The 27824-nt window shown below is 35.6% G+C and overlaps 1 protein-coding gene across 2 annotated transcripts; it reads left to right on the top strand.

Annotated features, from left to right (window-relative positions):
* The first annotated feature begins 91 nt into the window (after positions 1–91).
* On the top strand, positions 92–27698 carry LOC135605115 (transcription initiation factor TFIID subunit 1-like). Of its 2 annotated transcripts, XM_065094836.1 has the most exons (21): positions 92–231; positions 396–515; positions 2816–2878; positions 3001–3046; positions 3696–3953; positions 5432–5541; positions 5921–6083; positions 6923–7964; positions 9349–9551; positions 10706–10943; positions 11210–11546; positions 13120–13329; positions 13518–13610; positions 13822–14028; positions 20651–20857; positions 21208–21691; positions 22761–22948; positions 23109–23237; positions 23668–23736; positions 23814–24806; positions 27088–27698. In XM_065094836.1, exons 2-21 carry the CDS (start codon positions 396–398, stop codon positions 27445–27447), a joined length of 5520 nt encoding a protein of 1839 aa, XP_064950908.1. In that variant the 5' UTR covers positions 92–231; the 3' UTR covers positions 27448–27698. The 2 variants fall into 2 exon arrangements, with proteins under 2 accessions (XP_064950908.1, XP_064950911.1); XM_065094839.1 differs by lacking the exons at positions 92–231; positions 396–515; positions 2816–2878; positions 3001–3046; positions 3696–3953 and adding an exon at positions 4826–4858.
* Positions 27699–27824: the final 126 nt, after the last annotated feature.

Raw genomic sequence — 27824 nt, 5'->3', positions numbered from 1 at the left:
TCATCGGAGGAGCGGATCTTATGTCTCTCTCCTGGTCTGTGTGACGCTCTCCCCCATTCTAGGGTTCGCTCGACTCTTTCCTCTTTGTCCCCACATCTTTAGTCTTTGTATCGATCGTTTCTCTTCGATAGAATGGTAATTCAAGCCAAGCCCCGCTGATTCCTCGAGCCAGTCGTCGCCCGTCGCCCGTCGCTGCCGCTGTCGTCCCCGCCGCCCAGCCCTCCGGTTCTGGTACGATATGTCTCCGCTCCTCCCTCCCATCATGACTACCACCCTCTCCGTCCAATTCTGTCGGTTTTTCATGCGCTCTCCCCTTCTTGATCCCTAACTACACCCCTTCCGTTTTTCATTACTGAACACTGTCGCTTGCCTTCTCCTATATTTTTGATCGGTAGATGACTCATGACGATGATGAAGAGGACTATGAGGAGGTTGGTGGGAAGAATCGACTATTGGGATTTATGTTTGGAAATGTTGACAACTCTGGCGATCTAGATGTCGATTATCTTGATGAGGTGACTCTATCTTTTCTTGATTTTTTTTTGCTCGAGTAATAGTAGTTCATGCTGAATTTGGTGAAGTTATATAATTGAAGAAACATGGATAAAATTTGTCGATCTCAGCTTGGTCTGCAGGTCATGATATTCTCAAATTTTAATCTAATACATCACTTCTTGTGGGTTAACAAAAATTTTGCTGTCAAATGTGTAATTTAGTATTGTTCAGTGCATAATTATTTGAATGATTAAATATAACACCATTTTCTATCATCAGAAGTTGATGTGCCAACTTAAACACTCAGAAAATTATGGCCCATGGACGTAGGTGAGAAAACATTGTAGAAAACCATAAATGCCGATGAAAATTTTTTCTCATATATTGGGTCTTGTATCTGCAGTAACTTGTAGATTTTTCCAAGTCCATTGTTCCTCTATTGACTTTACTGTCTTGAACACCACGAGTGCCAGTTCTAAGATGAAACTGGAATGCTCATGGTCAGAAGCTGGTCTACTTTCATTCTTACAAAGATATACAATAATGCCTACCCTAATTCTATCTTTTTGCTTGTATGTGTTCTAATAGCACATGGAAGAAACAAGTTTCTTTTGTCTTTTCTTTATGGAATCTTCTTGATTAGTCTTATTAATCTTGGTGTTGAACTTGCATGACTCACCGTTCTATGATTCAATAGTAGTTGAAGTTTTTATGATGGGTTCTGGAGTATCTAATTTTTATCTGTTACATTGAATGCATTGTCTATGCTTGAACATGGGTCATGAGTTTTATTGTGAATATGAATCTTTGGTTGATAGTGAACATATGAAAACAATGCCCACTTCTGATGTCTTCAGTTGAATAATAACATAAAAGTTTATCTAAGCTAATGTTTGTCGATAGTATTTGGCTGAACATAATTTTGTTCACTAGTGGTACGAGGACCATAGTCCATACAGAGAAAACTAGAGAACTTTTCGAACAATTTTAGAAATCAGTGCATCTCTTTCTTATTGAATGTTTACAGGCTGGAGGCTTGATCCTGATATCGTTTTGAAGATATGAACTTAATATACATGGCAAGATTGGTGGAGAACCTCATTCATGCCTTTACCATTCACAAGATTTATTATTTATGAATTTAGGTTCCATAAACATCTGATATTGCTAAAGCACTATGCAACAGCTGTTGGCAGGCTTGTAGTAATAGATCCTCTCTATTAGTTATAGATATCAGGAATATTAGAATTTGAGTAAATAAAAGTTTCTTTCTGTGGTTAGGGATGAATGCAAATGTACTAAAAGTTTGGCTTGGAAAAAAAGAGAATGATTAATGACTTGATTATCATTCTTTGAAAACCAGTTATAGGACCCAGGATGTAACAAATTTGTCATGACCAATCACGATCCTTATTTAAGTCTTGTTACTATCATTATCTTTTTGGGAACCAAGTTAGCTGCTTTTAGCCACAAGTTTTATTCCGATGACTATTAAGGGTGTCTAACTTTTTAAGTCATGCTAAGATTTTCACTATCTGATAGTGGAGGTTGTAATTTTCATAGCTATAGGGTTGGGTTGCTGGTCAAGTTTCCCTTGTCAAGTCTCCTTCAGTCATCAACCCTGGACTTCATATTGATGAATCATATAAGTAGGTCTATTAAATGGCAAACAAGGGTTTTATGTCTATTTGTGATAAAAATCTTAACTTAACCAGTAGATTTTCTCCTGATGATTGACTACTGGATGTTTTTTTCCTTGTTGCTATTGTAATGTAATGAAGGTTTGAGATTTCATTATGTTCTTCCAGATGACCATTGTTTTGTTTTGTGTCTTCATATTTCTGTTATACCTTATGAATTTTTAATGATCAAAGAAACATGGAGTTCTGAATTTTGAGGAAGTTGACTTCTTTGGTTTAATAGCTTTATACACTTAATGACTTGTCACACAATCGGGATGCTGCCAGGTGTTGCTTTTCTCACATTGATGTAACAAGTACCAGGAATGATTTTGGTACTCCACAAGACCATAGCAGACAACTTTATTTTGCAAATTTAACATTTTATTTTTATCTAACTTTAAACATGAGAAGACAGTGACATATTTTATTAATTTTTTCAGCATCATCGTTGCCCATTTTGGATATTTGTATGATTTTTAGGCTTTTTGCCTGTGCATTTTAGCTTCTATTGATCTTTCATGTTAATTTATTGTGTATCTAAATATGTACACCTTTTTCTTTATTGATCCTAATATCATATTGACTTTCACTTAGAGGCAGTCAATATGAAACATGGAATGATTATTTCGTTTTTTCAGGATGCAAAGGAGCATCTTTCTGCATTGGCTGACAAGCTTGGTCCATCTCTTACTGACATTGATGTAAGCTTCCCAACTCCATTCTCAATATTGGAGATCACTCATTGTGATTAATCATGTAATCATGTTGGTGTAGATCAATTGAAGCTGCTGTGTATTTCTTTGAAATTGTTTCTTTTTTGTAGTTAATTAAATCATCACCAGCACCTTCTGATGCTTCTTCTGAACAAGGTCAGTCTTCATGAAGAATAATAACTTGTAAAGTTTGATTTTTTTGGAAAATATTATTGTTGGCACCAGGACAAGTAAAACGTTCCATTCTCATTGCAGTTGTTTGTTGCTTTATAGTTGAAAATTTTAAGCTTTTAAACTTTTGAGTACAAATTTCTAGATTGTTATCTGGAAAAATAAAGATTTCAATTTTTGATACATCTTTAACATTTGGAGTTGGGTTTTTTTAAACATTGTTGCAACTTGAGATACTTGTTGTTTATAAACCTATTTTGTTTTTATGATATCGTTTGAGTTTCAGAAGTTGTATCCGAAATGAAATAGTGATGGATGACTTTTGTGAATCCATAAATGCCACATGATACAGTATGGTAATCGTTTAACACATATACATGAAAATTATATATTGTTTTATGCATAGGTTCAGTACAGGTATTCACCTGAAAAAAATTATAAATAAATGAAAATTTTTATGTATGTTTATGCCAAAAATATGTACCATCACATATGCATATGTTTGTCGCTCATTGGCTGAAGGGGCAGATTTTCCAGTAAGATGTCCAAGGGATGACTTCTTCTTACATTATAGTGGAATCCAAACTGGCACTTCAAGCAATTTAATTTCAGGTTGTTTTTCATTGCCACTTAGATTATGATGAGAAGGCTGAAGATGCTATCAATTACGAAGACATTGATGAACAATATGATGGGCCAGAGGTTGAAGCCACCACAGAAGAAGACCACTTGCTTCCAAAAAAAGAATATTTCTCCTCCAGTTCATTATTGGTTTCTTTGGACCATAAGGCCTCTGTATTTGATGAAGAAAATTATGATGAGGATGAAGAAACTGTGAAAGAACATGAGGAAGTGGAAGATAAGACTGAAACTCAAATAATTGCTTCATCAGGTTATACTTCCTGTTTCTGTATTATTACTTCTCATGATTCCTATATTGCCTATCGGCTTTTTATGTTTGTTTTATAAATTGTGTATAGTTGAAGTTCCGTTTATGTACATTTATGCTGTATTTCTGTGTGTTATGCACATCTTACAAATAAAATGTGATTAAATTTACTTTGCAGAGCATGTAATTGAATAATCAACTAAGTCATGTCATGGAGGACTTTCTCTGCCTTTTCTTTATCTATTATATTTTAATGTGTTAATTTATAGAATCTCCAGATTTACAGGTTGGAAGCCATTTTCATTTTAGTTTTGGTTTCTTTTACATGTTGATGAAGCACAGTTTCTGTGGGAGGCAAAGAGAAGGTTTAGGATTCAAATTAGATCTGGTGTGGGAATCTTCGGTTGGAACCCTTATGGCATCTATTACTTTCCTAAGCAGCCATAGAAAGCTTGGGAAAGACAACAGCAAATCAAATGAACTTTTTCTTTTTATGCATCAAAGGGAAGATCAGAAAATAGAGATAGACATCACCTATGCAATGTATTTGATTTTGGAATTAACTGATTTTCCCCTAGTCAAAAGAAGAGAAATCAGTTGGTGTTACCTCTCTTATTATCCAACATTATCTGTTACTGTTTTAGATGCCCTTGACTATCCTCCTGTAAAAAAAAAACCTTATTTTCTTACTTTCTCATTGATATTTCCTGATCACATCTTTCTCATTTATTATTTTTGTCACTTCTGATTCATATTGGAATAACTGTGTTAAAATTATTAATTAATTTCACTTTGTAGGACTTATAGCACTCTTTTGTAAGTACTAGTATTTGTTCAAAGCGACAATTGCAAAAAGGAGAGTTTCGTTGGTTTTGGTTCTCTTGCTGATTCATTGAATGTATCTGCAGGTATTGTGTTTTAATAAATTACTTTAATATGTTGCTAACTGATAAAGCATGTTCACAATCCCTTGAAGATATGAGTATCCAAATATCAAAGGATGGAGATTGAGGTGCCAAACCTGCTCCATTATCTAATATTTGCATGAGAGTGTAAGTGGTTTGGCCTAGTCCAGTCAGTCTGAGCAAGGATGTTAGGCTCTTGCTTTAGTTGCATGCATTATGAGTGGACTAATAGTCATTGTTAGCTGGTTGGACTATTTTGCTGACTGGTGTGAAATGTATCTGAGACTGATCATGGTCCAAACATGTCATAATTTCTACTAAAGCCTGTTTAGGCTAATGCAGAGGGCAATCATCGGTGCCTCTATATAGTTTTTCCTTTGCATACAATGTGACCAGAGTTTGCCATGGAAACAACTTTTTTTTGTTTGTATAAGGCTACATACTTTGACCCTTCCTAGACTCCTAAGCACACTGGTTTTCTTGTTGCTTTGTGATCCATCCTATTCTGTTCTCTCCTAACCTGTACAGTGGCCTAATGTTTCTGCTTTGTATTTAATTCCATTTATTTTATTTCAGCCGAACAGTCGGAATTGATTTTAGTGAAAGAGGTTCCTTCAGATGACAACTTGGCCTCTGCTGTGTCTTCGGATGAAGATGTTGATATCTTTGAATTGGGTGATCTAGAGGTGATCCATCTATGTCTTGCTGTTATGTTACACATTTTAATATTGGAGGCATTAATAATCCTTTCATATTTTCTTTTGTCAATTTCTTTTCTTTAAAAGCTTATGATTTACAGTGCTTACATTAATTTAGTAAGTAAATCATAGGTATCATAGACTTGTGATATTTCTGAGTCTGAGGTTCTTTAATTACAATAGTCTCAAACTCTTTGATTTACTTTACAAAATTAACCTAGACCTAACATATTTACATGCGTAGCATATAGGAGTTTTCAAGAGGCTCTTGGATCTAAATATCATCTGAGTTCAGCTTTATATGTTTGCTATAACACAATGGCCTCCTTATTGTTCCTTTCTTCTGCTTGTTTGCATGTTTTGGAAGGAACCTGTCGTTGAACAAGAAAAGATTGAATCTCATGGTGATACATCGCTTCCTGTGCTATGCATTGAGGATGGTATGGTGATATTGAGGTTCTCTGAAATTTTTGGTAGACACGAACCTGCAAGAAAACCAGAAAGAAAGGTTCATCAGAAACGCCCAATAGGTAACAGTCTCTAGTCTTTTAAAATTTTGTAACACCTATGCTTTGTATGATACCTTCAGAAATTAAGTGAAAGAAAGCTTGCTAGAATAAAATTTTCTTCTCTAATTATTGGTTTGTTAAGGATACGATGTTAAATACCGAAATGGTACTAGCTTTGGCAACTGATTGGACCGATACAGCACCAATATACGAGTGGTACACGAACCTGTAACACGTGCTGTCCTCAGAAAATAATAAATATTGAATACTGATCGGTAATAACCGATTTGGTCTAGCACTGATCCTTGGTGACTGGTAACCATGGGTGGATATTTACCGGTCTTACTGTTATTTGAAACCTTGATCAGAAGTAAATTCAGAAAGAAAAAGTTTAATGTTAAAATTGTGTTAAAATTTTCCTTAAGTAACCAAATCTATTTTTTAGATTTTGTAGTTAAATTTTTGCTTGATATTGCAACTGGTAATTTTTTTTCCTGCAATAGAAAAACTCTAATATCTTTCACTTTGTGTGAACCAGAGTGTTAGCAAACTGCAGACTGTGTGCTTGCTTTCGTTTCTTTAATCAAGATTGTTTCCTACAATCCTGTTACTCTGAACACCTGGATAGTTAACTGCTATTTCCCAATGTTTTTATCTTCATTAGGTCATCATGGAACTTTGATCAGTTTTATAGCATTGACCTGTTACAATGTCATTATTGTTCTTGTTTGAATTTGTCTTTATTTAGTTATTGTTTTTATTTAGTTATATGTGTTCTTTTGGTTTGTCCTCTGGTTTTGAATGACTATTTCCATTTACTTAACCTGGTTGAACTTTATTTAATTATTAAAAACTTCCAGAGCGTGTAAGAACCTTGGATGTTGCTGATATTGTTGAAGAAGATGAGGAGGCCTTCTTGAGGAGCTCTTCTCAAAATCTAAGCAATGCCAAGAATTCTGGTTCTACTCATGTCGATTTTGATGATTTTGTCGAAGAACCAGTGTCTGGTGTTGATGAGAAACACAAGGACCTGTTTCTTTCTGCTCAGCCAATGAAGGATGATATTGATTTGAATATGTTTCTGAGGAAATCTTCGGTGTGTCCAGACCTTTATCCTTTTGATCAGCTTGACTGGGAAAATGACATTGTTTGGGGTAATTCACCTGAAGCTAGTCATGGTTGTTCAGAGAGTTGTGTAGCAACTGAACATGATGTTGAAGCCAACAATGATGCTAAATCAGAAGAATTTTTGCAGCGAGATGCTGAGGTTGCTGAGCAGGATGTTAATATGCCAAAGGATTTCATTTTGGTGGAGTCATTTGGTTCCAGAAATTTCTCAATTTCAAGATACAATCAATCATATGAAGCGAACTACCCATCACGATCAGATGTGTCAGAATTAGTTTCTAGAAGGGATATCTTGTGTTCTCCTGAAGCCATGACCCAGAATAGGTTTGAGGAAGTATGCAAAAGTGGTGCTTTGGGACGTCTGAACAAACTCTCCTTGCTGAATAAGGAATTACTAGAGGGGTCTTGGTTAGATAATGTCATCTGGGATTCTGATGAGGACATTCCCAAGCCAAAGCTTATTCTTGACCTTCAAGATGATCAAATGCTCTTTGAGATTTTAGACAACAATGCAAGAGACCACCTTCGCTCTCATGCAGGTGCTATGATGATAAACCGTTCTTCCCAGTCTTTCTTGGAGGACTCATTTGATCTTCATAGTCAGGGAATGGCATCTGCTGGTCAATTTAATATCTCTAATGATAAATATTATTCAAATAGGAAAACATCCCAGCAAACAAAGTCACATGCTAAAAAGCGTACTCTATTGAGCTTAAAAGTCATGCATTCAGTGCCTGCTTTGAAATTGCAGACTATGAAGCCCAAGTTGAGCTAGTAAGAACAAGCTCCACCTTTTTGGTTATCTTGCTGTTGCAAACTGTTGTAGCAATAGATTTTGTTTTCTTGAAACCATGTGAAAAGGGTTAATTTTTTCTTACTGTTATTTTTTGACATGTAACTTCTTTTAAAAAATATCTGTATATAGTTGAGGGTAAGCATGGTCCATTCGCTTATCTATCAGACATGTAACTTCTTTTAGAAGTTACATGTATCTTCTTTTTTGACATGTGACTTCTTTTAAAAGTGAAACTTAACTAGTGGTTACAGTTATCTTCCATTTTGCAAGGTATTTTACAGGAGCTGACACAAAGATCAAGGAGAACAATAGAAGGCATAAATGAACTATTTCATTTACACATTGTTTTAGATAGCAAAGAAGTTATAGTTGTATCTTTAAAAGTTGTGTCAAGTTCATTAGCCATATGCTTTAATTTTTCTATTCGATATATGCTAATTTGATTTCTAGAGATCACGAACATCATAAATAGCATTTTGTGGAATATAATTTGGACAACCTAACAGTTAGTATGATTTGTAATTGATGGTTTATAGCTTCCTGCTTGATGCTCTATGATGTGTTACCTTGCTATTATTTCACTATAGTGGTTACAGCTGTGGCTTCTTCATCACTAGGACATATTTACTCTTTTGAGCTGTTAAATGGCAATAATATGCAGAAAGGTCGGGTGATCAGTGATTTTGTTTTAGATGTTTATTCTTTCTGATACTCTTGTTGTATGGTTTTGATTTTAAGAATGTCTAACCTACATCTCAAAGATTATGGTACTCTACTTCCAATATAAGCCATTTAGTTTGCTAATATAAATAACATGAATCCTGCATTAAAAGTATACATATCAACTAGAGATGTATATTACAGTCATACTTTAAGAAATGAAGCATATTTTTAGGTGATAATTTACATGCTAGAGTCATTTTCATTATAATTAGTGATAGATTGCACTAGCTGCTTATTTACTCATTAAATAGCAAATATAATTCACAATATGGATTTGACTGATGTTTACTTCATTGCCATGTTAGTCAACTTGACTTGCACCGACTAAAAGAAAGCACCACCATTTCGAATTATCTCGTAGTTTCTACTATACCATGTTTCATTATTAGTATCTTGCTTCAGTTAAATGCATCCAATCCTTGTTATATAATAATAAAAGTCTTATTACTAGAAAATAATGATTATATGAGTTGCATACATTAATCTAGATGATTTTTCCATCATTTTGTTATATGCTTATCCTAGAAAATAATGATTATACGTGATGCATATGTTAATTGAAGTAATCTTTTTTTATCATTTTGATTTCATTATTTTTTAGAATCGATTTCTCAAATATAATAGTTGATGTTTTTGCAGTAAGGAAATTGCTAATTTTCATAGGCCAAAATCCTTATGGTATCCTCATAATAATGCAATTGCTGCTAAAGCGCAAGGTCCACCTTGCTTCCATGGATCAATGAAAGTGGTTTTGATTAGCCTAGGGGGAAAAGCAATAAAGCTTCATGTTAATGCAGAGGAGACTTTATCAGCTGTCAAATTGCGAGCGTCTAAGAAGTTGGGTTAGTCTCGTTTGCCTTGAGCTTGATAATTTGATCAAGGATTTAAGTGTTTTTTTGACTTGTATACGAGTAATGCTTTTTTCTTCCTTTTTTTCTTTTGAGGAAACACTACTTTATTCATGTTTTAGCAGTATGCATATGTACTGCAGGATTTACAAAATGTTCTGAGAGAAATCATTGCCTCTGTAAAATGGTCTTTGTTGGACTCTATAAGTATTAGCCAGACAATGAGCTTCTCTGTTTTTGTTTTTGGAAAGAAAGCTCCATTTAACAATATTAACATTCCTTGATAATAAAACAGCATATTCAAATTGCTTCAAATGGACTGTGGAAACAGCCTTGAGTTATTGAGCAGGCTAACAGAGCGATAGGACCTCCGATACTTCTCCTTCTTTTCCTCCTCCTCTTCTTCTCCCTCCTCTCCACATCCCTCCCCCCTGGTACCATGGTATATGGTACTATATGCTAGCATACCATGTGATGTGTCGGTATGCTAGAATGACGAGGATCTGCAGTGGTTCGGTCATGAACCAGCATGGTTCAGTATCTAAAACTGCAATCCTTAGTTAAATGTGCCAATTGTGATATAGACAATCAGTTTGGTGATGCCAAAGATTACAAGTGGAATATAGTCTTGAAACAAATGATAGCGAATGGAGCTATTTGCATATCATAAAACCTTATAACCCACATCAGCTTTCAGTCAATCCAACCATCTGAAGAAATATAGTTATGTCCTTTTAGAACCCTGTGCAGACAAAGAACTCCAAGAGGATGAGGAATCCAAAATACCTGAAAAAAATTGTACGCTAGTAGGGTTTGCCACACCCACTTTGACTGGTATTCAGCAAGACATTTGACTAAAATTTTCTTATTTGTGATGTGCCTAGGAGTAAGCTGCAGTTAAAAGCAGGCATGGAACCTATTCTAGTACATGGCATACTATATCTATGTACTGTAAGCTTAACATATTAGTGCCAGCTGGCATGGGTATGCTATGCACTAAATCAATCGATGGTCATGATGTTGTTTATTTTTCTTTTGACTTATTTTGTATCTCTGATATGCTAATACTGCTGTTCTCAGTCACTAATTAAATGCTAAGGTTTTCAAACCTTTTTATAAGCCACTAACCTTAACTGATTATTTTGCAGATCTTAAACCATCAGAAAAATTTAAGGTATTTTATTCTGGAAGAGAGCTAGAGGATCATATGACTGTTGCTGCGCAAGATGTACGGCCAAATTCTGTGCTCCATCTTGTGCGCACTAGGATATACTTGTGGCCAAAGGCACAAAAATTGCCTGGAGAAAACAGACCTCTGCGACCTCCTGGGGCATTTAAAAAAAAATCTGAACTCTCTGTAAAAGATGGACATGTCTTTCTTTTGGAGTAAGTGGCCCTAAGATCCTAGATCCTGATACCTGTGCAATACTAGATTTCAAAGTTTGCTTGGATAGTTGTCTGCTCTATGTGCTCTGTTGTGGAATCTTATCTCGGTTCCTTTTTTTCTCTTCTTTTGGATGACTGTTTCTCATTCTGTTTAGATGTTTGAATTTTGCTTCATATATAAGGATAGCCATCCTTTACTCATTAACTGAAGATTAGTATTATGTTGCCTTGATTTTTTTTCTTGACATTCTTATTTATATGTTTAGATATTGTGAAGAGAGACCATTGCTTCTAGGAAATGTTGGGATGGGTGCTAGACTCTGCACTTATTATCAGAAAACTGCACCTGGCGATCAAACAGCTTCATCCTTGCGGAATGGCAACAATAGACTGGGGACTGTGCTCACTCTTGATCCTGCTGATAAGTCTCCATTTCTTGGAGATATTGGCTCTGGATGCAGCCAAACATGCCTTGAAACAAACATGTATCGGGCACCTGTATTTCCTCACAAGTTGTCTTCGACAGATTTTCTGTTGGTTCGCTCAGCAAAGGGGATGCTTTCTCTTCGACGGATTGATAAATTATATGTTGTTGGACAGCAAGTAAGTTTTCTCTGCCATCTAGGATTATTATCTTTTCAACATTAGGTTTTGAGTTACATTTACCTGTTTTTAAAGTGGTCTAATATTGTTGTATGGCAAGTATGAAACACAGCAAGTTTGATTAGACTGAACAGAAAAATGCAACCAGAAGGTGTTGTGTACTCTGAGTGAAATTAAAACTAAAAGACAAAAATAGGAGAATAGGGGGAAAAAATGCGGAAAGGTGAAGAAGGAAAGTTAAAGAGAAAGAGGGAATACAGTTGTACCCATCGCCTTTTTTTATTTCTTAAAATATAATTCACATATGTTCTGACTTCTTGCAGCAGAAGAGTTCCTTGCTTTTGTTAAAAATGAATATCTAGTGTCATTGGAGCTTATTAGTAAGCTAAGTTTCAATCAAACGATCAGTTTCTCTTATAAATGTCTAAGTTGATCATTTTGGCGTTCAACATGACTTGCTCCACCAAGTTAACCACATCAACAAATTTCTGGGTTAAGAATCCTTCTACATAATCCTTAGTTTTGTGTGGATTTAAATATCTAACTGAAATTGTATTCTGAAGGATTTTATTTGGTCTGTGTCATAAGATTAGATAACTCAGAAAAAAGAAAAAGGCAAGAGCTCATGATTATAGGTAATAAAGATGCTGATTGGTCATTAAGAATTTGTTAAATTGATACTTGTTTATTGCTAGCAATTATCTTGACATCTGGTTAACTCATACCCTTATAGTGCAAATTAATAAACTCAACTAAATTTAAATAACTTGGGACCTATTAAGGTCTTTGAATCTAATTGAATGTCAAACTAGAGCATTGTTGTTGTATCTTTTTTCTTACCAGTTAATTTTGATTGATGAACTCAATTTGACAGATGTTTCAGGAATTTTTAGCTTTATGAATTTCTTCGCTGTGTTGAGCAACTCAAGTTCAATTTACTATAGTATTATGTATTTTACCTTCTAAATATAAGAGATGTTTTTATCTGTAATTTTTGAACATTTATTTTATTTTAGTGCCCCCATTGAGAACATTTCTTCTTACTGAATTGAAAGACTAGATGTTGGTGGAACTATGAACGATCACTATCAACCTCTTGGTGAGAGATAAAAGCAGTGGTTCTTCTCTGCGATCCACTCATGATTGGGGAAAACTCTGTTATACCATCTTGCATGATGGTATTACCATGGAACAATATGAGTTCCTCATAGTTGGTGGGAATCATATTTTGATGAGCTTCAGCAACCAATTTTAGATACATGGAGCACTAAGACGCAAATTGTGTAATGTAGCTCATGTTTGAAATCTTAGGATTTAATGAGATGTGCATGTTTAAATATATGAAGTTCATGCTTAAGACTTGCAGTTTTACCAATCCATTTCATTACTTTTGTTGTATTACCTATCCATTTCATTTTAGCAATCAGATCACTTGTTACTTATGTTAATGGATGAATAAGAACAAATGACTCAGCAACTATTCTAATAAACGACTAGATTTGAGTGTCTTGGATCAATTTTTATTGTTTTGAACTATATTCTCGAGCTAAATTTATTTGTTGTTTCTCTGCAGGAGCCTCACATGGAAGTGCTTTCTCCAGGAGCGAAAACTGTTCAGAATTATCTTGTCAATAGGATGTTAGTATATGTATACAGGGAATTTCGTGCAAAGGAGAAACCAGGAATCCTTCCTCATATTCGAGCTGATGAATTGTTTGCTCAGTTCCCTGGCTTGACCGATGCTTTTGTGCGGAAACGATTGAAACATTGCGCTGATATAAAGGTCAGCGGTAGTATTACTAAGTTTGTGCGTGTTGCTGCGGTCTTATCATGTTAAGCAAGTATTGTTTCTTCCAAGTTAATAACATCAACTTTCTCAAATCATTTTTGTTAGTTGCTTCTTTTCCGTGGCATCATTTCTTCATCTTCTGTGTCATTTCTGAAAGTGTTTTGAACTGTGCAACTTTTCAGAAGGGATCGAATGGACAGCTACTGTGGGTTAGGAAGGTTGATTTTCGCATTCCATCAGAGGAAGAACTGAGGAGGATTCTGTCACCTGAGAATGTGAGTTATTTGTGTTCTTCTCTTTTTGGTAATATATTTTGGTCAAAGGTTGAGATATATCTCTTAGTCAGCATCATTGAATTCATCTTTAGATCTTTTCCATCATTTGTTTTAAAATGGATTTGTAATTTTATTTGTCTTTGATTTATAATATTTTTTTGTGTAGAAGTCATTTTCTATGATGTTATTTTTACTTCATTGCTTATAACAGGTCTGCTCTTATGAAAGTATGCAATCTGGTCTTTACCGGCTAAAACAGTTGGGGATTAGTCGACTTACTCATCCTGTCGGCCTTTCTGCAGCAATGAATCAACTTCCTGATGAAGCTATTGCTCTAGCAGGGGCATCACACATTGAGAGGGAATTGCAGATTACTTCATGGAATCTTACAAGCAATTTTGTTGCATGCACAAATCAGGTTCTGCTTACTTCGCTTACTTTGGTTGTATTATGTATATTAAGATGATGAATAAACTTATGAAGCTTCAAGTTATTCTCAGTATAATTATATTACTATTGAATTTTTGAAAACTGACAAAATATGAATATGCTTTAAGTGAATTACATAAAACACTGTTGTTTCATATGCATTTTGCTATGGCTAGGAGTAGATCTGATGTCAAGACTTATTTGATATCTGTCATTCCACACATACCATTGAGCTTAACAGATAGAATGGATCTAATTTGATTTATGTGGAGTAGATCTGATGTCAAGACTTATTTGATATATGTCATTCCACACATACAATTTGGCTTAACAGATAGAATGGGTCTAATTTGATTTATGTAAATTACTTATTAATCAATTCCATATTGAACATTCCTATTCGAATTATTCGGCCATTCTTAATCTTATCATTACTGACCTTAGGATTTTGTCTTTGTGGACCTATATGTGCCCATTAAAGATTGCATCCTTTGGTGGTTGTATGGTCATAGCCTTAAGTTGGATATATGCAAGTGAGAGGTTTCGTTATAGCTAGATTTTGAAATGACTGTCAATCCTCCACAATGTTGTTACAGTGAAATTTGTTAAATAATAATTTATATTGAGGAAAATTGTGGCTTAAAATTCTTTAATTTTTTGTACTAAACCAAGTAAGGTTTGAGTAATTGGGATCTGAACTGGACTCGGTTAGTCAATCTTGGCATGAAATTGACCACAATTGTTCAACCTAGACAAATTCTGGTTGATTCTAGACAGTCTTTGTCTATTCTTGATCTCGTGGTTGATCCAGTCCATAGAGGTTGGTCCTTAAAGTCATGAGTTTATGACTTGTAATTGTCGATTAAAATTCAGCTTTTGATAGATACAATTTTCATATATTTTTTCTATCTTCAAAGAAGTGGATTTTGATTTAGAGAGTGACTCTCTAAGAGTCTAATGTTAATATTGAATTTAAGGGATCATGCTTTTATTCCTTTGTAGAAATGCTTTCTCAGTTTTATGTGGTTGTCTGATGTAGCACAGCCTAAATGGATTCAAGGAATTAAGGGAACTGTTCTTATAGGTTAAAGGGATTCCTTAAACAACTGCATATGTTTTACTAAAACAATCTACAATAAAGTTGAGTTCTTGGTGACACTCACATGGATCCATAGAAGGAATGTCTCTTTGTTAGAGTTACTCCAAAATTGATAAACGATTCTTGGTTGGAGATTGATCTCTCTAAAAAATTTTAGAGCAAAGTAATGTGTTAGCAATGATTTAAAAAGCGCTAAGCGCTAGCCCAAGCGAAGTGAAGCATTTTGAAATATTAAAATATAAAAGAAATATAATACAATTGATAAATATGACTATATAAATAAAAGTATGACATTAAATTAAAAGATCTAAATACAAAGTTACATTATCCATCTTCTAATAACAAAAAAGTTAAAAAGACTTAAAACAATAAAATTTTGCATCAAATTTAATCATCATCATAAGCAACATTGTCATTTTCAAACATATCATCATCTTTCTCTTCCTCTCGTTCATCTTCATCAAAATAGGTTTCCTTCTCTTTAACAATAGCTGGAGATGAACTTGAGGCTTTTGTACTCATTTTTGTCTTCGTCATGTATCTTGTATATCAAGGATTACAATACCGAATGATACTGCCCGTATCGGGCGGTACGTATCGGTCCGCCAGCAGACCGGTACGTGGACCACATGCTACCGGGCGATGCCGTTGATCTAGCCCCGTATCGGATGATATGAGGCTATATCAGGCGGTAACGGTCGATATTTTAATCGTTATCGTCCGAAACAGGTCGGTAACGATCGATTTTGATCGTCGTCGCCCGCTATCGGGCGGTATCAGCCTGGCTGTAGCGAGGGAAGAAGAAGTGTCGAGGGAGAAGAGGGAAAAGGCGCTTAAAGAAGAGGGAGAATCAGGAGAACCTCGACGCTTCTCAATCCGGCGTCGTCCTACCTCAACGATCCTGATCCAGGAGGTAACGGAGAGGCGGCGGCTCAACTTCTTCTTCGCCGCATTCTTCGCTGAAGGTTGAAGACGTATACGGCCTTCGATGTCTTCACCGAACGTCGCAGATGAGGAGAAGACCTCGTTCTTCTCCTCGTCTGACATGACGAGGAGAAGAAAAGGAGGTGACGTCGCCAAGGCAACGTACGCCTCCTTTTTGTATTTTTATATTATTTTTTATATTTTATATATTAATTTTTATATTATATATACGTACCGTACCGTATCGAGTTACGAAGCTTGTTGTATATGCTTGTAATTCTCCAACTCCTGAGGTTCTTGTCACATTTTCCCATGTCAAGTTATCATCTTCAAATGCAAGCTCGTCTTCGGTATCTTGCAAGTTCACACACCCATTTCTCTCACCAACCATTCATTTGAATCATCAATGTCTATAATGAGATTAGATCAATATTATTTCGCAAATCATGATGAGCCTTCAATGCCTAATTATACTTTATATAATCTAGATCATATAATTGTTGATGCTTTAACTAATTTCTTCTTTTTGTATGAATTTAGCATATTATATAATTTAAAAATATATTAATACATCTATTTAAAAAAAATAGATTAATTGAAACAAAAATATTCTGTGATCCTTACATGCTCAAAGACATTCCGGTTTCGCTCACTACCCACAGCATTATAAATCAAATTAAGAATTTTAATAGACAATTACTGTAAGTTCGGGTGGGTTTTCCAAATAGACTCCACCATTTAGCTGCAAAATTTACTTTATTATTAATAATAGCATATTACACATGAAATTAATTATATAAATTTATAAATACATGAGGATGTTGTTATCCTAGATTGAACTCCATTGGAATTCCAAAAAGATCATCAACATTCTTATATAAAGATAATTCACGTATAATCTTATCTTGTACCTCAAGATTTGAAATTAATCTTGCAATGTACTTATATAACCCATTTATAACTTTTGCATCAAACTCAATGGAGATGTTTTTATAAAAGAACAATGAGTTCAAATAATATCCTACTACATGTAATGGATGATGAAGTTGACAATTTTATCTTTCGTTAATAATTGCAAATATGTTCATATACTTTTCTTCATTTCCATCTAAAGATTTTTAATCATCTCCTTTGCTTTATCCATAGTCTCATAAATATATATCTCATTGCAAGCTTCTTTTCATTATATATCAACCGAAGGACTCGAACAAGAGAGTCATTACCTTTAATGTATGAAGTATAAGATTCCAAAAGGACAACATTAAGATGATATCATTGGCCCTCTTGCCTTTCGCTTCTTTTGCCTATTTGCTTGTCACCCATTTCTCCGAGGTAAACGTGTTTTTTAGGTTTTGTTTTTGACAATGCATAGTTTGTAATTTTAAGAAGGAAGTAGCAACTTGGTTCACACCATATCTCACCAATCCCTTATTGCTTGTGAATTCTCTCATCATGTTCAAAACCCCAGTATGATTATAGAAATCCAACGACAAAGATTGCTCTTTCTCAAGTCTTAGTGTCCGAAATTTTTTCAATATCCTCCAACATAAAATCAATGCAGTGTGTCACACATGGTGTCCAATATAGGTGTTGTTTTTTTTATTCAAGTAATTTACCTAAGATAAATGATAACAAAATTGATAAGACTTAGGAGTTACATAATTCTTCTATTCAAATTGAAGACAGAGTAATTAAAAGATAAAAAAATTAAAAAGATAAATCTTACCAACTAACACGTAGTTGTTTCTATTGTCGGTTATAACTTGGACAACATTTGTTCACTAATTTCTTCTACAAACTTGCCAAGCAACTCATATACCATTTCTCTAGATTTCATAAAAGATGATTCTCGGTACGATGTGGGCAACATTTTCTTGGTACAGTACGAGCGTACCGAGCAGTATGTTTAAAAAATATTAAAATTAATTTTAATATTAAATATATAAAAAAATATATAAAATCATTGAAATATAAAATAGTTAACGATGGTGCGCTTAAAACGATATTAAATGTATTATATTTAAATGATATTAAATATATAAAAAATATATAACTTAGCAGCGCTCACTCGAACCCTAGGCGAATAGCTGCGGTGTCGAGGGATGGCACCGAGCATTGCAGCGAAGGAACGAATGAAGAATCTTCTTCGATGTCGAGGGAACGATGACAGCGGGTGCGAAAGACCTGCAGCGTCGAGGGAGTGATGGCAATGGGCGCCGTAGCAAAGAATGAGACGACGGAGGCGACGTCGGGTACTATTTCTCGAAGCTTCACCCTCTTCTTCGAATGCCTCTTCTTCCTAGCCTCGTCGTAGTCGGGTTGATACTGCTCGGTAGCAGGCAGTCCGCATGCCGGTCAATTGGCGGACCAATATGTACCGCCCGTACCATTCGGTATTGCGAACCTTAGTGAATTGTTCTCCTTTTTGCCTTATCACAAGCATCACTTATATTTGTTTGTCTTTATTTTGCTCCTGCTTAACCTTGTTGCTTTTGTGATCCTTGATACATATATAAGTCCATCGGTCCTTTTTTATCATTCTTAACAATCAGGACTTCTTTTCCTTTTCTATCATATAATATTTTTTCACTTGTATTGATATTTTCTGAATAATCTTTTTTATCATCTCTAATATATTAAACATTATTCTTGGATAAAATCTTACAAGATTCATTCATTTGCATCTTTTTTTTAGTCATATAAGCCAACAACTTTTCTTTTACATAAGGTGGACATTTCTTGCATGCTGATGCATTCTTAAAGTTCTGTACTTAATGCTGCTTTGCATGAAAAATACCACCTCTAGTAGTTTTATCACAAAAGATGCAAGTAACTGCATTAGGATCTTTAGGATCCTTTATTGAATTTTTTGATGAATCTTTTGAATTGCTTTGTACACTTACCATTAATCCTGAAACCCTAATAGTAGTAAGTGGGGAAGGAGAGGGTGGTGGTGGCAGAGGAACTTTTGGACGATGGCGGTGGCGGCGAAGGAAGTTGCGGATGGCAGTAGGCAGTAGCAGTGGTGGAGGAAGCTTCGAACGACAACAGCGACGATGGAGGAAGCTGTGGACGATAGTAGTAGCGAAGGAGAAAGCTTTGGACGATGGCGGCGACAACTGTATACGGCGATGTCGTGGATAAAGGAAGCTTCATATGTGTTCGTCGTTGACGAAGGAAGCTACGGTCCTCTCCCTCAACGGTAGGAGTTGTACACGAAAGCAGTAACCGCGAAGGGAACTGCGCACGAATGATAGACCTTTGGATCGGTCCATCGGCGATTGAGGAAGCGTCAGTCTTGTGCATTGGCGGTGGTGGCAGTAGTAAAGGAAGCGCCAGAGACGACGGTTGCGCACGAAGTAGGGTTTGTGGCTCGGGGTCGTGCGGGGAGGTTGCATGTGCAAGTTTAGTAACATTATTTAGCTTAGTTGGTTCAATCGAACCAACTAAGCTACTGTTCAACTGAACCAGACTTGATATTCTGGTTTGGTTGCTTTGTTTCAATCGAGCGCTCGCTTGAGGTGCTTGGCGTTTGGGTTCAGGCGAGCGCCCAGGCGACGCTTCACTGAAGAGTCGCCTGGTCAAGCTTTGAGGTGCTCAGGCCTCGCCTCACTCGAGCGCTTAGGCAAGTGCCCGAGTGCCTATTTAAACCATTATGTGTTAGGGGAAAATTGGCAAAGGTTTAGTTTGGGGAAGTGCTAATAAGGGTGTACAGTGGGTTAATGTTTGACGACTGTCTTAATTGCATGTTTAGTATTGCTTGGCAGTTTCAGATATGAAAAAGGTCAAGGAAAGGTTTATAACCAAGAGATATAAAAACAAGAAATAGCGACAACTTGGAGTTTCAATTTTAGTGGCTCCGCCATAGTTCATATGGCCTATTGAATATGGGACTATTCCTGCACATGCTTCATAAACTAAGTGAACACTTCTAGTGTTTGTTTCTGGCCATATTTTAAACTGGGTTGGCCTTTTGATAGCCTTGCTATACATACTTTTGGTGTGATTCATGCATCTTTGTTAGGATTTGATTGTGCTTTGGTATGAAATGTTTTACATTTAAAATATATGTTTGTCCGGTTCATACTGACCAATATATATTGGCCTTACAACTTGGTACCACTTGGTATTTTGTTCATTTTTATTATTTTTTTGATATTTTAGCAACACCAGACAATATATATAAATAACTGCACAGTATTTCAGTACCATGCTGATCCAACAAGTTGTGGGAACTAGTATCTGTGTGATATTTGAAATGTTCCTTGCAACTTCTGTGAAGTTGACATTTTTTTAATTTAAATTACGGCAACAACAATACAACAACAAGCTTTAATGTCCCATTTACATTTTTTAATTCAAATTATTGACCCTGAATATATATTCATTATAAACTTAAGGCTAGGTATGATGGTAATAATTAAATCATGATTGTTTAACTCGACAATGTTCTTTATTTTTGGTCAATGTTTTTTCAAACTTAATTAAGGTTCAACAAAAACAATTCTTTTTATTATTTCTTTGATGGTTGGTCATCCACAGCCAGATTATATATATTCTTTTGTATTAATTATCATTTCTTTCTTAGGATCGTGAAAATATTGAACGCTTGGAAATTACTGGTGTTGGTGATCCTACTGGACGTGGACTAGGATTTAGCTATGTCCGTGTAACTTCAAAGCCCCCTATTTCATCTGCAATATCAAAGAAAAAGGCAGCTGCTGCTCGAGGAAGTTCAACAGTCACTGGGACTGATGCTGATCTTCGTAGATTAAGCATGGATGCTGCACGTGAGGTATATGCTACTCTCAATGTATCAACTTTTTTTTGTTAAGCTTTCCTTGCCACTTTTATTTGTCTAGATTTGCCATATACTTCTAGATCAGCCTATATTGATGAAGCAATATCTCTTTAATTTTCCTAAGACATGTGACTTTGACAGTTGCTAATTATGTAAATTTTGCAATAAAGTGAGTTTATTGAATGTGCTTTCTGAAACTTCGACTGTTACTTTTTTAATTTTATGAGAACATCCCTGTTGTCATTTTCTGGAAGTAATCTCACTGCTCAGTTTTTCGTCATCTACTCCATCTTATAAGTTTGCACATAACCCATACATTTGTTTTTGATATTGTTCCCTTGTAGGTCCTCTTAAAATTCAATGTTCCCGAAGAGCAAATTGATAAGTTAACTAGGTGGCATCGTATTGCTATGGTACGCAAACTTTCAAGTGAGCAGGCTGCAGCAGGAGTCAAAGTTGATGCCACAACACTAAATAAGTTTGCACGTGGGCAGAGGATGTCATTTCTACAGCTACAACAGCAGACTAGAGAAAAATGTCAGGAAATTTGGGACCGACAAGTTCAGAGTCTTTCTGCTGCTGATGGTGATGAAAATGACAGTGATTCTGAAGCAATCAGTGATCTGGATTCATTTGCTGGAGACCTTGAGAATTTGCTGGATGCTGAGGAATTTGATGAAGAAGATGATGGTAATACCGACATGAGAGGTGAAAAGGCAGATGGTGTTAAGGGTCTTAAAATGCGAAGGTGTCCATCTCAAACTCAAACTGAAGAAGAAATTGAAGATGACAAAGCTGAAGCAGCTATGATACATAGATTGCTTGAGGGTAAGAGCAACAATGACTTACATGTAGCAAATTATATGCTTGTAGATAATAATGCTGACCTCTTGGCTAAAATTCTGGTAGATTAAGTTTCTAATTGTTCCTATTTATCAATTATGATACTACTTCCAACTGTTTGACGATCAAATATTTCTCTAAAACCGTGCTGTTTATTATGCAAACAATCTATGACTTGATGATTGGTAAAAATGGGATATTCTCACATTAAGCTGAAATACAACTCCATATTAAGTGTAGAAAAATAACTTGATGGCTGGAGCATAATTAAGAATGAAGTATTATTACATTGCATTTTTGCCACTTTAGTGTAAACATTAGAAAAGGTGCTTCACTTTTCCTCTTGTTTTCTGAATTGCCATGTGTTGCTCCAATTTTTTTCTTTTATGTTTTTCTCTTGGGGTGGTTTAAGGATGAATAAAGGTTGCAGCATAGTCTCATCTTGAAGTTATGTCATCTCTTAAAGTTGATCATGATCATCATGATCATGGATAATGTCTGATCTTTGAAAGTACAACACCAATGCCATCGAGTGCAATTTAGAAAAGACTATATGACTTATGTCAAAAAAATTTATTCTATTTAATTTAAGTATTGTAATCCTGAATACACCATGGGCCGACAGAAAAATAAAATAAAGAAAAGAAAATGTGGGATGGGTAGGAAATTGATTGGAAAAAATAAGTACTAAAAGGTTCCTGGTTAGAAAATAGTTGTTAGGTTAGCCATATGCATTTGAATGTTGGACAGTCGAGAAATATATGCAAAAGAAATGTAGTTGAAATAGAACTATAGAGGTGGATAAGCAAAGTTACTAGAAAAGAGATAAAATACATTTTCAGTATTGAACAATTAAGTGTTGCTTCGATAGAGGATAGTTTGAGGAAGAAGTTCAAGATGTACATGTTTGTGCTCTAAGCATATCCTATATTACTTGTATGCTCTATGTTAGATCCTCTATTGATCAATTTATTTATGACTCACAAAATAGACAGACAAGTCAGTATACCACTATACCACTTGTGCCTAGCATCATTTTGTCAATTATGTGCAGATGATGGAGCTGAAATAAAGAAGAAAAAAAAGAAACCAGCTGGAATGGAAGCCATTGGTTCTCATTTAGGTCCAGAGAATACTGATTTTACCAAAAAAACTAGCACTGGAGTTGGACAGACCATTATTGCATCTCATGCTGATGGCTCATATATTTCCAAAGACATCATGTTGCGAGAGACCAAGGAGGTACTTCATTTGGTGGCATATTTAATGATAGACTTATGACCATTTTGATCTGTATTAACAAAATATCCTGAATTGCTGTCATTTTCTCTCAGTTGATGTTCTATCTAAAGTGTTGGCAGGAATCCTACCCAACTGAAAAGTAAATAATAATTTTATGCAGGTTGAAAAACTTCATCCGGAGATGAACTTGCCTGGCAAAATAAAACCCAAGAAAGCAAATGGAGTGAGTGAGGACATTTCAACTGGACTACTAAAAAGAAAAAGTGTTGCTCCAAAAGAAGGAATTAAGGTAGAATTACCTAACATTGTCTGGTTGTGTCCTTGCTCTTCTGTTTGAAATTTGATCATGTAAGTGTTTTTGTAACTTTTCTTGAAAAAGTAATTAACGAAGTGTTTTATCTTGCTTATGTAATTTACACCCAAGATTTTAAACAAGTACTTATCATCTTTTCTATAAAAAGTTACCCTTTTTTTAGCTAGGAGATGTTAGATTTTTGTTGTCCTAAATACAGTGGCTACCATTTATATTGTTGTAAGTACGGTTAAAGACAAAAAGGATTTATTCATGTATAATTTTAGAGGTTTACATGTATGGTGAACTACTGGTCTTATACATATCACATTCACAGGTTTACTTGTATTTTCATGGTATATAAATTTATTTTGGCTAGTAGTTTAATTGGTACAATTACTATTTACTAAGTTGCATGCTGGATCAGGTTTTCAAGGAAAAGAAACAGAGTGATAAACCAGTAAGGGAGAGTTTTGTCTGTGGAGCCTGTGGTCAGGTTTGTATATGATAGATACGTGTGCACAATGTGAAATATCTTGAATCACCATCACTGACTTTTTTGTATTTGATCAGCTTGGACACATGAGAACCAATAAGAACTGCCCCAAGTATAGAGAAGAACCAGAAACTTCGGAACTGGAAAGTGCTACCGCGAAACCTAGTCATCCTGATGTTGCAGGTCAGTTTCAAGTGAAAACTCCCAGCAAGAAGTCAATATCTAATGCATTGGCCAAGGTCAGTGAGGTTGAAGCATCAGAAAATGTTGAAAAGGCAGGATTAAAGATGCAGGGGAAAATTATTCCAGTGAAGTTCAAGTGTGGTCCAGCCGACAAGCCTTCTGAGAAAACTTTGTCAGGGGCTCATTCTTTTAATAAACATATTACTGATGCAGATATTGAGTCTAAATCAACAGGGAAGATCAATAAGATAATAATATCTAATAAAAAGAAGACCGAGGATGTTCAGCAGGAAAAGCCAAAGCATGCTGTTGTAATACGGCCTCCTGTTGACACAGAGAAAGATCAACCTAAAAAGAAAATTATTATTAAACAGCCAAAAGTTAATACTAACATAGAGCCACCCAGACAGCCATCCAGACAATTCTATGATGCTGAAATGGACTATGACTTCAGAAAAACAAAGAAAATTGCCGAATTGTCAAGTTATGAGGAGCAAAAAAAGCCAGAGAACAAGTTGTTTGCTGGAGAGGCAATTAAAAGGTATCAAGGTCATGGCAGGAGGTCAGTGGAGGAGGAGGAGAAAAGGAGAAGCAGAGAGAAAGCTAGGAGGATGCTAGAGGATGAAAGAAGGATGCAAGAAGAGACTCAGCGACTTTCCGAGTCCAGAAGATATGAAGAGGCAATCAGAAAGGAGGAATTAAGAAAGGCAAAGAAGAAGAAAAAAACGGTGAAACCAGATTTCAGAGATGAGTACTTGTCAGAGCACAGGCCTTACAGAAATGATAGAAGGATACCTGAAAGGGATCGAGCTGCAAAGAGGCGGGCTATGGTTGAACCAGGACAATTGGATTATGCACCAGTAGCAAAACGCCGTAGAGGAGGAGAGGTAATAATCTGATTAAAGGACCTTAAAATTCATAGAATCATCGCTTTTTTCTGTTATAACATATTAAATGATAACATGTATTTCTAAAAGAAAAGGTGATAAAACCATAATTTGTTCAATGGACCTTAAAATATAGCATGTTTTGTAACTGTTCATACCTATAAACCATCACATTTTCATACCTATTTGTTTCTTGTCTAGAATTTGCATTCTTTATGAAAATTTTTTTTTCTCCCTGTTCACTAATTTGTTAGAATCTAATGATTTAATGATTTAGTGGAATTATGTGATTCCTTGTGGATTTCATGCAATGAATAAAGTGCAAGCACTGTAGATTAATGTGACTTATTATCTGAATATGGTCAAACTCAATTTACTTCATCTGCTATTATTTTTATGTACATTGATATTTTTTGTCAATCAGTTGACTGTTCTTTGAAGATTTAAAATTCATGTTTCAGACAGAACAAAAGATTTAGACAGAGTGGATAAAATAGAGCTTGCTGCCTTGCCTCAATAAAAAAGTTATCTTTACCAACTTCATAATTTGTGAAATAAATAGTTTTATTAAAAGGAGGAACTGATGTATGTATGTGTTACTCTTTTGGTACTTAATGCTTTGCCCGCTTCTTTTAGTTTCCTGTTGATCTTCTAGGGCAATGGCCTATATCAGCTATATGAGTCTTTTCTTCTGCTTTGACAATTACCAACTTGTATTCTTCCTCTTTTGTAATTCTTTTGATGTCCCAAGAAGAATGTTTATATTGTGATCTCAAAATCATGAATACATCTGTCCTTATCTTCAACTAATATTAACTTGTTTAGTTTACACTACAACTTGGTGAAGTCACCTAGGCAGGCACCTAAGCCTAGGCGCTGGGTAGTCCAAGTACTCGCTTGGCTCAGTCGAAGCAGCCACATATAATCATGATCTGGAATGTAGGATCGTCTGATCCTATGGAACTCATGGTAGCTAGTTAGTGTACTTGCAGGTTGAACCAAATCCTAGTGAATTGGCTCAAATGGATAGGGTTAATGTCTGCAAAAGGAAAAAACCCAACAATTTGTTTCAAAATCATGCGACCTGCTAGTAACCTAGAGAGTTGCTCATTTGGCCTCACTGGCTTACCTCGCCAGCTCGCTTTACTCCCTCGCCACCTCACCTCGCTGGTTCGGGGCCTCACCTTGTCGGCCAACCTCACTGCCTTGCCATGTACCTTGCTGCCTCGAGGTGCCCCTTTGCTGTCTCCTCGCTCTGCTTTCCGCTCTGCCTTTTGCTAACTCTTCTCTGCTCTCATCCCTTCTCGCTGTTAACCACCCTCATTTCCACTGTGCATATGTTCGATAGATGAATGGCTAGCTCAAATGTTTTATAAAGAAACATCAAATCATTGAATGTATCATTCATGTACATGTACATAGTGCTATTTTTTTAGTTTATCATTAAAATATCTTATTCATCTTACCTACCAAATTTTGGGGAAGTATGTGTCTGCCGAATCAGGTTTGGAAGTAGTTTGGTTTTTTACTTTGAACTTATAGCTTAGTGTGAATTTTTATTTGCCTTTGGCTTCAACCCGATTATCTGGCTGAAGTTCATGCTGACCGGTCCATGTCAAGTTCATGCAAAGCCCTTTCTGACAGGCTACTAGATAGGCTGGGTCCATGTCCAACCCTACAAGTGCAATCAGCCCTGATCTGGCTTGAGCTTATTTTAGGCTTGAATGGCAGCAATCTTGGTGAAGTTAGTTACAAAAGCAAAATGTAGTAAAAATGAGGAACTTAATTGGTCTCCCTAGGTTGACTGGACTTTGATTTTCGTACCTTAGCTGATTTTTGTTTAATTCTCATCCCAGTGCTCAAACAACTGATTTATACAGTCATAGATGTGTAGTTGTAATGAGAAACTATTCAGTCATGCTCTTTTGAGCACAAAAGTAAAAAACAGCTTAATAATTCGATGAGTTAAATAGCAGGTTGAGGATAATGTTTTGGGTCAATGGATTTTATTTTTACCAGTTGATTAACCATGTTTGCTATTTATTATTAGATCTTTAGAAATTTGAGGATCAAATAGATCTTCAGAAAAATGGCCTATGTTACTGTGTAACAAAGTTATTGTGGTTGCAAGTGAAGTAGTGCCTTATAAGTTATATATGTTAAAAGTTCTTGTAAAAAAATGGAACATGAATGGTTTGGAAAATGCTTGATTGTTGCTGTCTATCATTATGTTACAACAGAAGTTTTATATGTATGCACTTAACACACTGATTACTGGCAGGTTGAATTTTCCAACATTTTGGGGAGTATCGTAGAGAGCTTGAGGGATAATTATGAGGTTTCTTACCTATTCCTTAAACCTGTGACTAAGAAAGAAGCCCCCGATTATCTTGACATCATAGAGCAGCCAATGGACCTTTCCACCATCAGAGACAAGGTCAGAAACATGGAGTACAGGACTAGGGAGGACTTCAGGCATGATATTTGGCAGATAACTTTTAATGCACATAAATACAATGACGGCCGAAATCCTGGAATTCCTCCGCTTGCTGATCAGCTTTTGGAACTCTGTGATTACTACTTGCAACAGAGGCATGAAGAATTGAGTGATGCTGAGGCTGGGATTGACACCAGGACCTAGACCTGGAAAATGTCGGAAGATGAGTACAATCCTGGATTCCACGATTTCCATAACCGGAGGTCCCAATGTATGTAAATTAGCTAGATCATATATATAACAGTTCTTAATGAGATTATGGAGCAGTTGCTTCTTTTAGCCACTGTATGTATGATTTTGATATGGTTACTTGGTGTAACTAAGCATGCCATTGTGCCATTAGAAATGATAAATGGCGAGAAGTTTTTTTCGCCTAATTCCTGTTGTATGATCAATTTACTGGCGGTCTCTCCACTGTAACTGTGTTCTGTCGTTCTAATCCTTTTGACCACTAGATGGAATGAGATTGACTTCGGTGTAAGGTTTTCCTCGTCATTGATGTTATTTTTTGGTATTGGTTA

Source organism: Musa acuminata, chromosome BXJ1-2 (genome assembly GCF_036884655.1).
Source record: "Musa acuminata AAA Group cultivar baxijiao chromosome BXJ1-2, Cavendish_Baxijiao_AAA, whole genome shotgun sequence".
Taxonomy (NCBI): domain Eukaryota; kingdom Viridiplantae; phylum Streptophyta; class Magnoliopsida; order Zingiberales; family Musaceae; genus Musa; species Musa acuminata.
This window is presented reverse-complemented; position numbering and strand designations above follow the sequence as displayed.

Excerpts from the sequence above, each read along its gene's own strand:
- LOC135605115 (XM_065094836.1), top strand. The coding sequence starts at position 396 with ATGACTCATGACGATGATGAAGAGGACTATGAGGAGGTTGGTGGGAAG. Across the intron at positions 9,552-10,705 it reads GCGAGCGTCTAAGAAGTTGG|ATCTTAAACCATCAGAAAAA; the intron begins GTTAGTCTCGTT and ends ATTATTTTGCAG. Across the intron at positions 11,547-13,119 it reads TATATGTTGTTGGACAGCAA|GAGCCTCACATGGAAGTGCT; the intron begins GTAAGTTTTCTC and ends GTTTCTCTGCAG.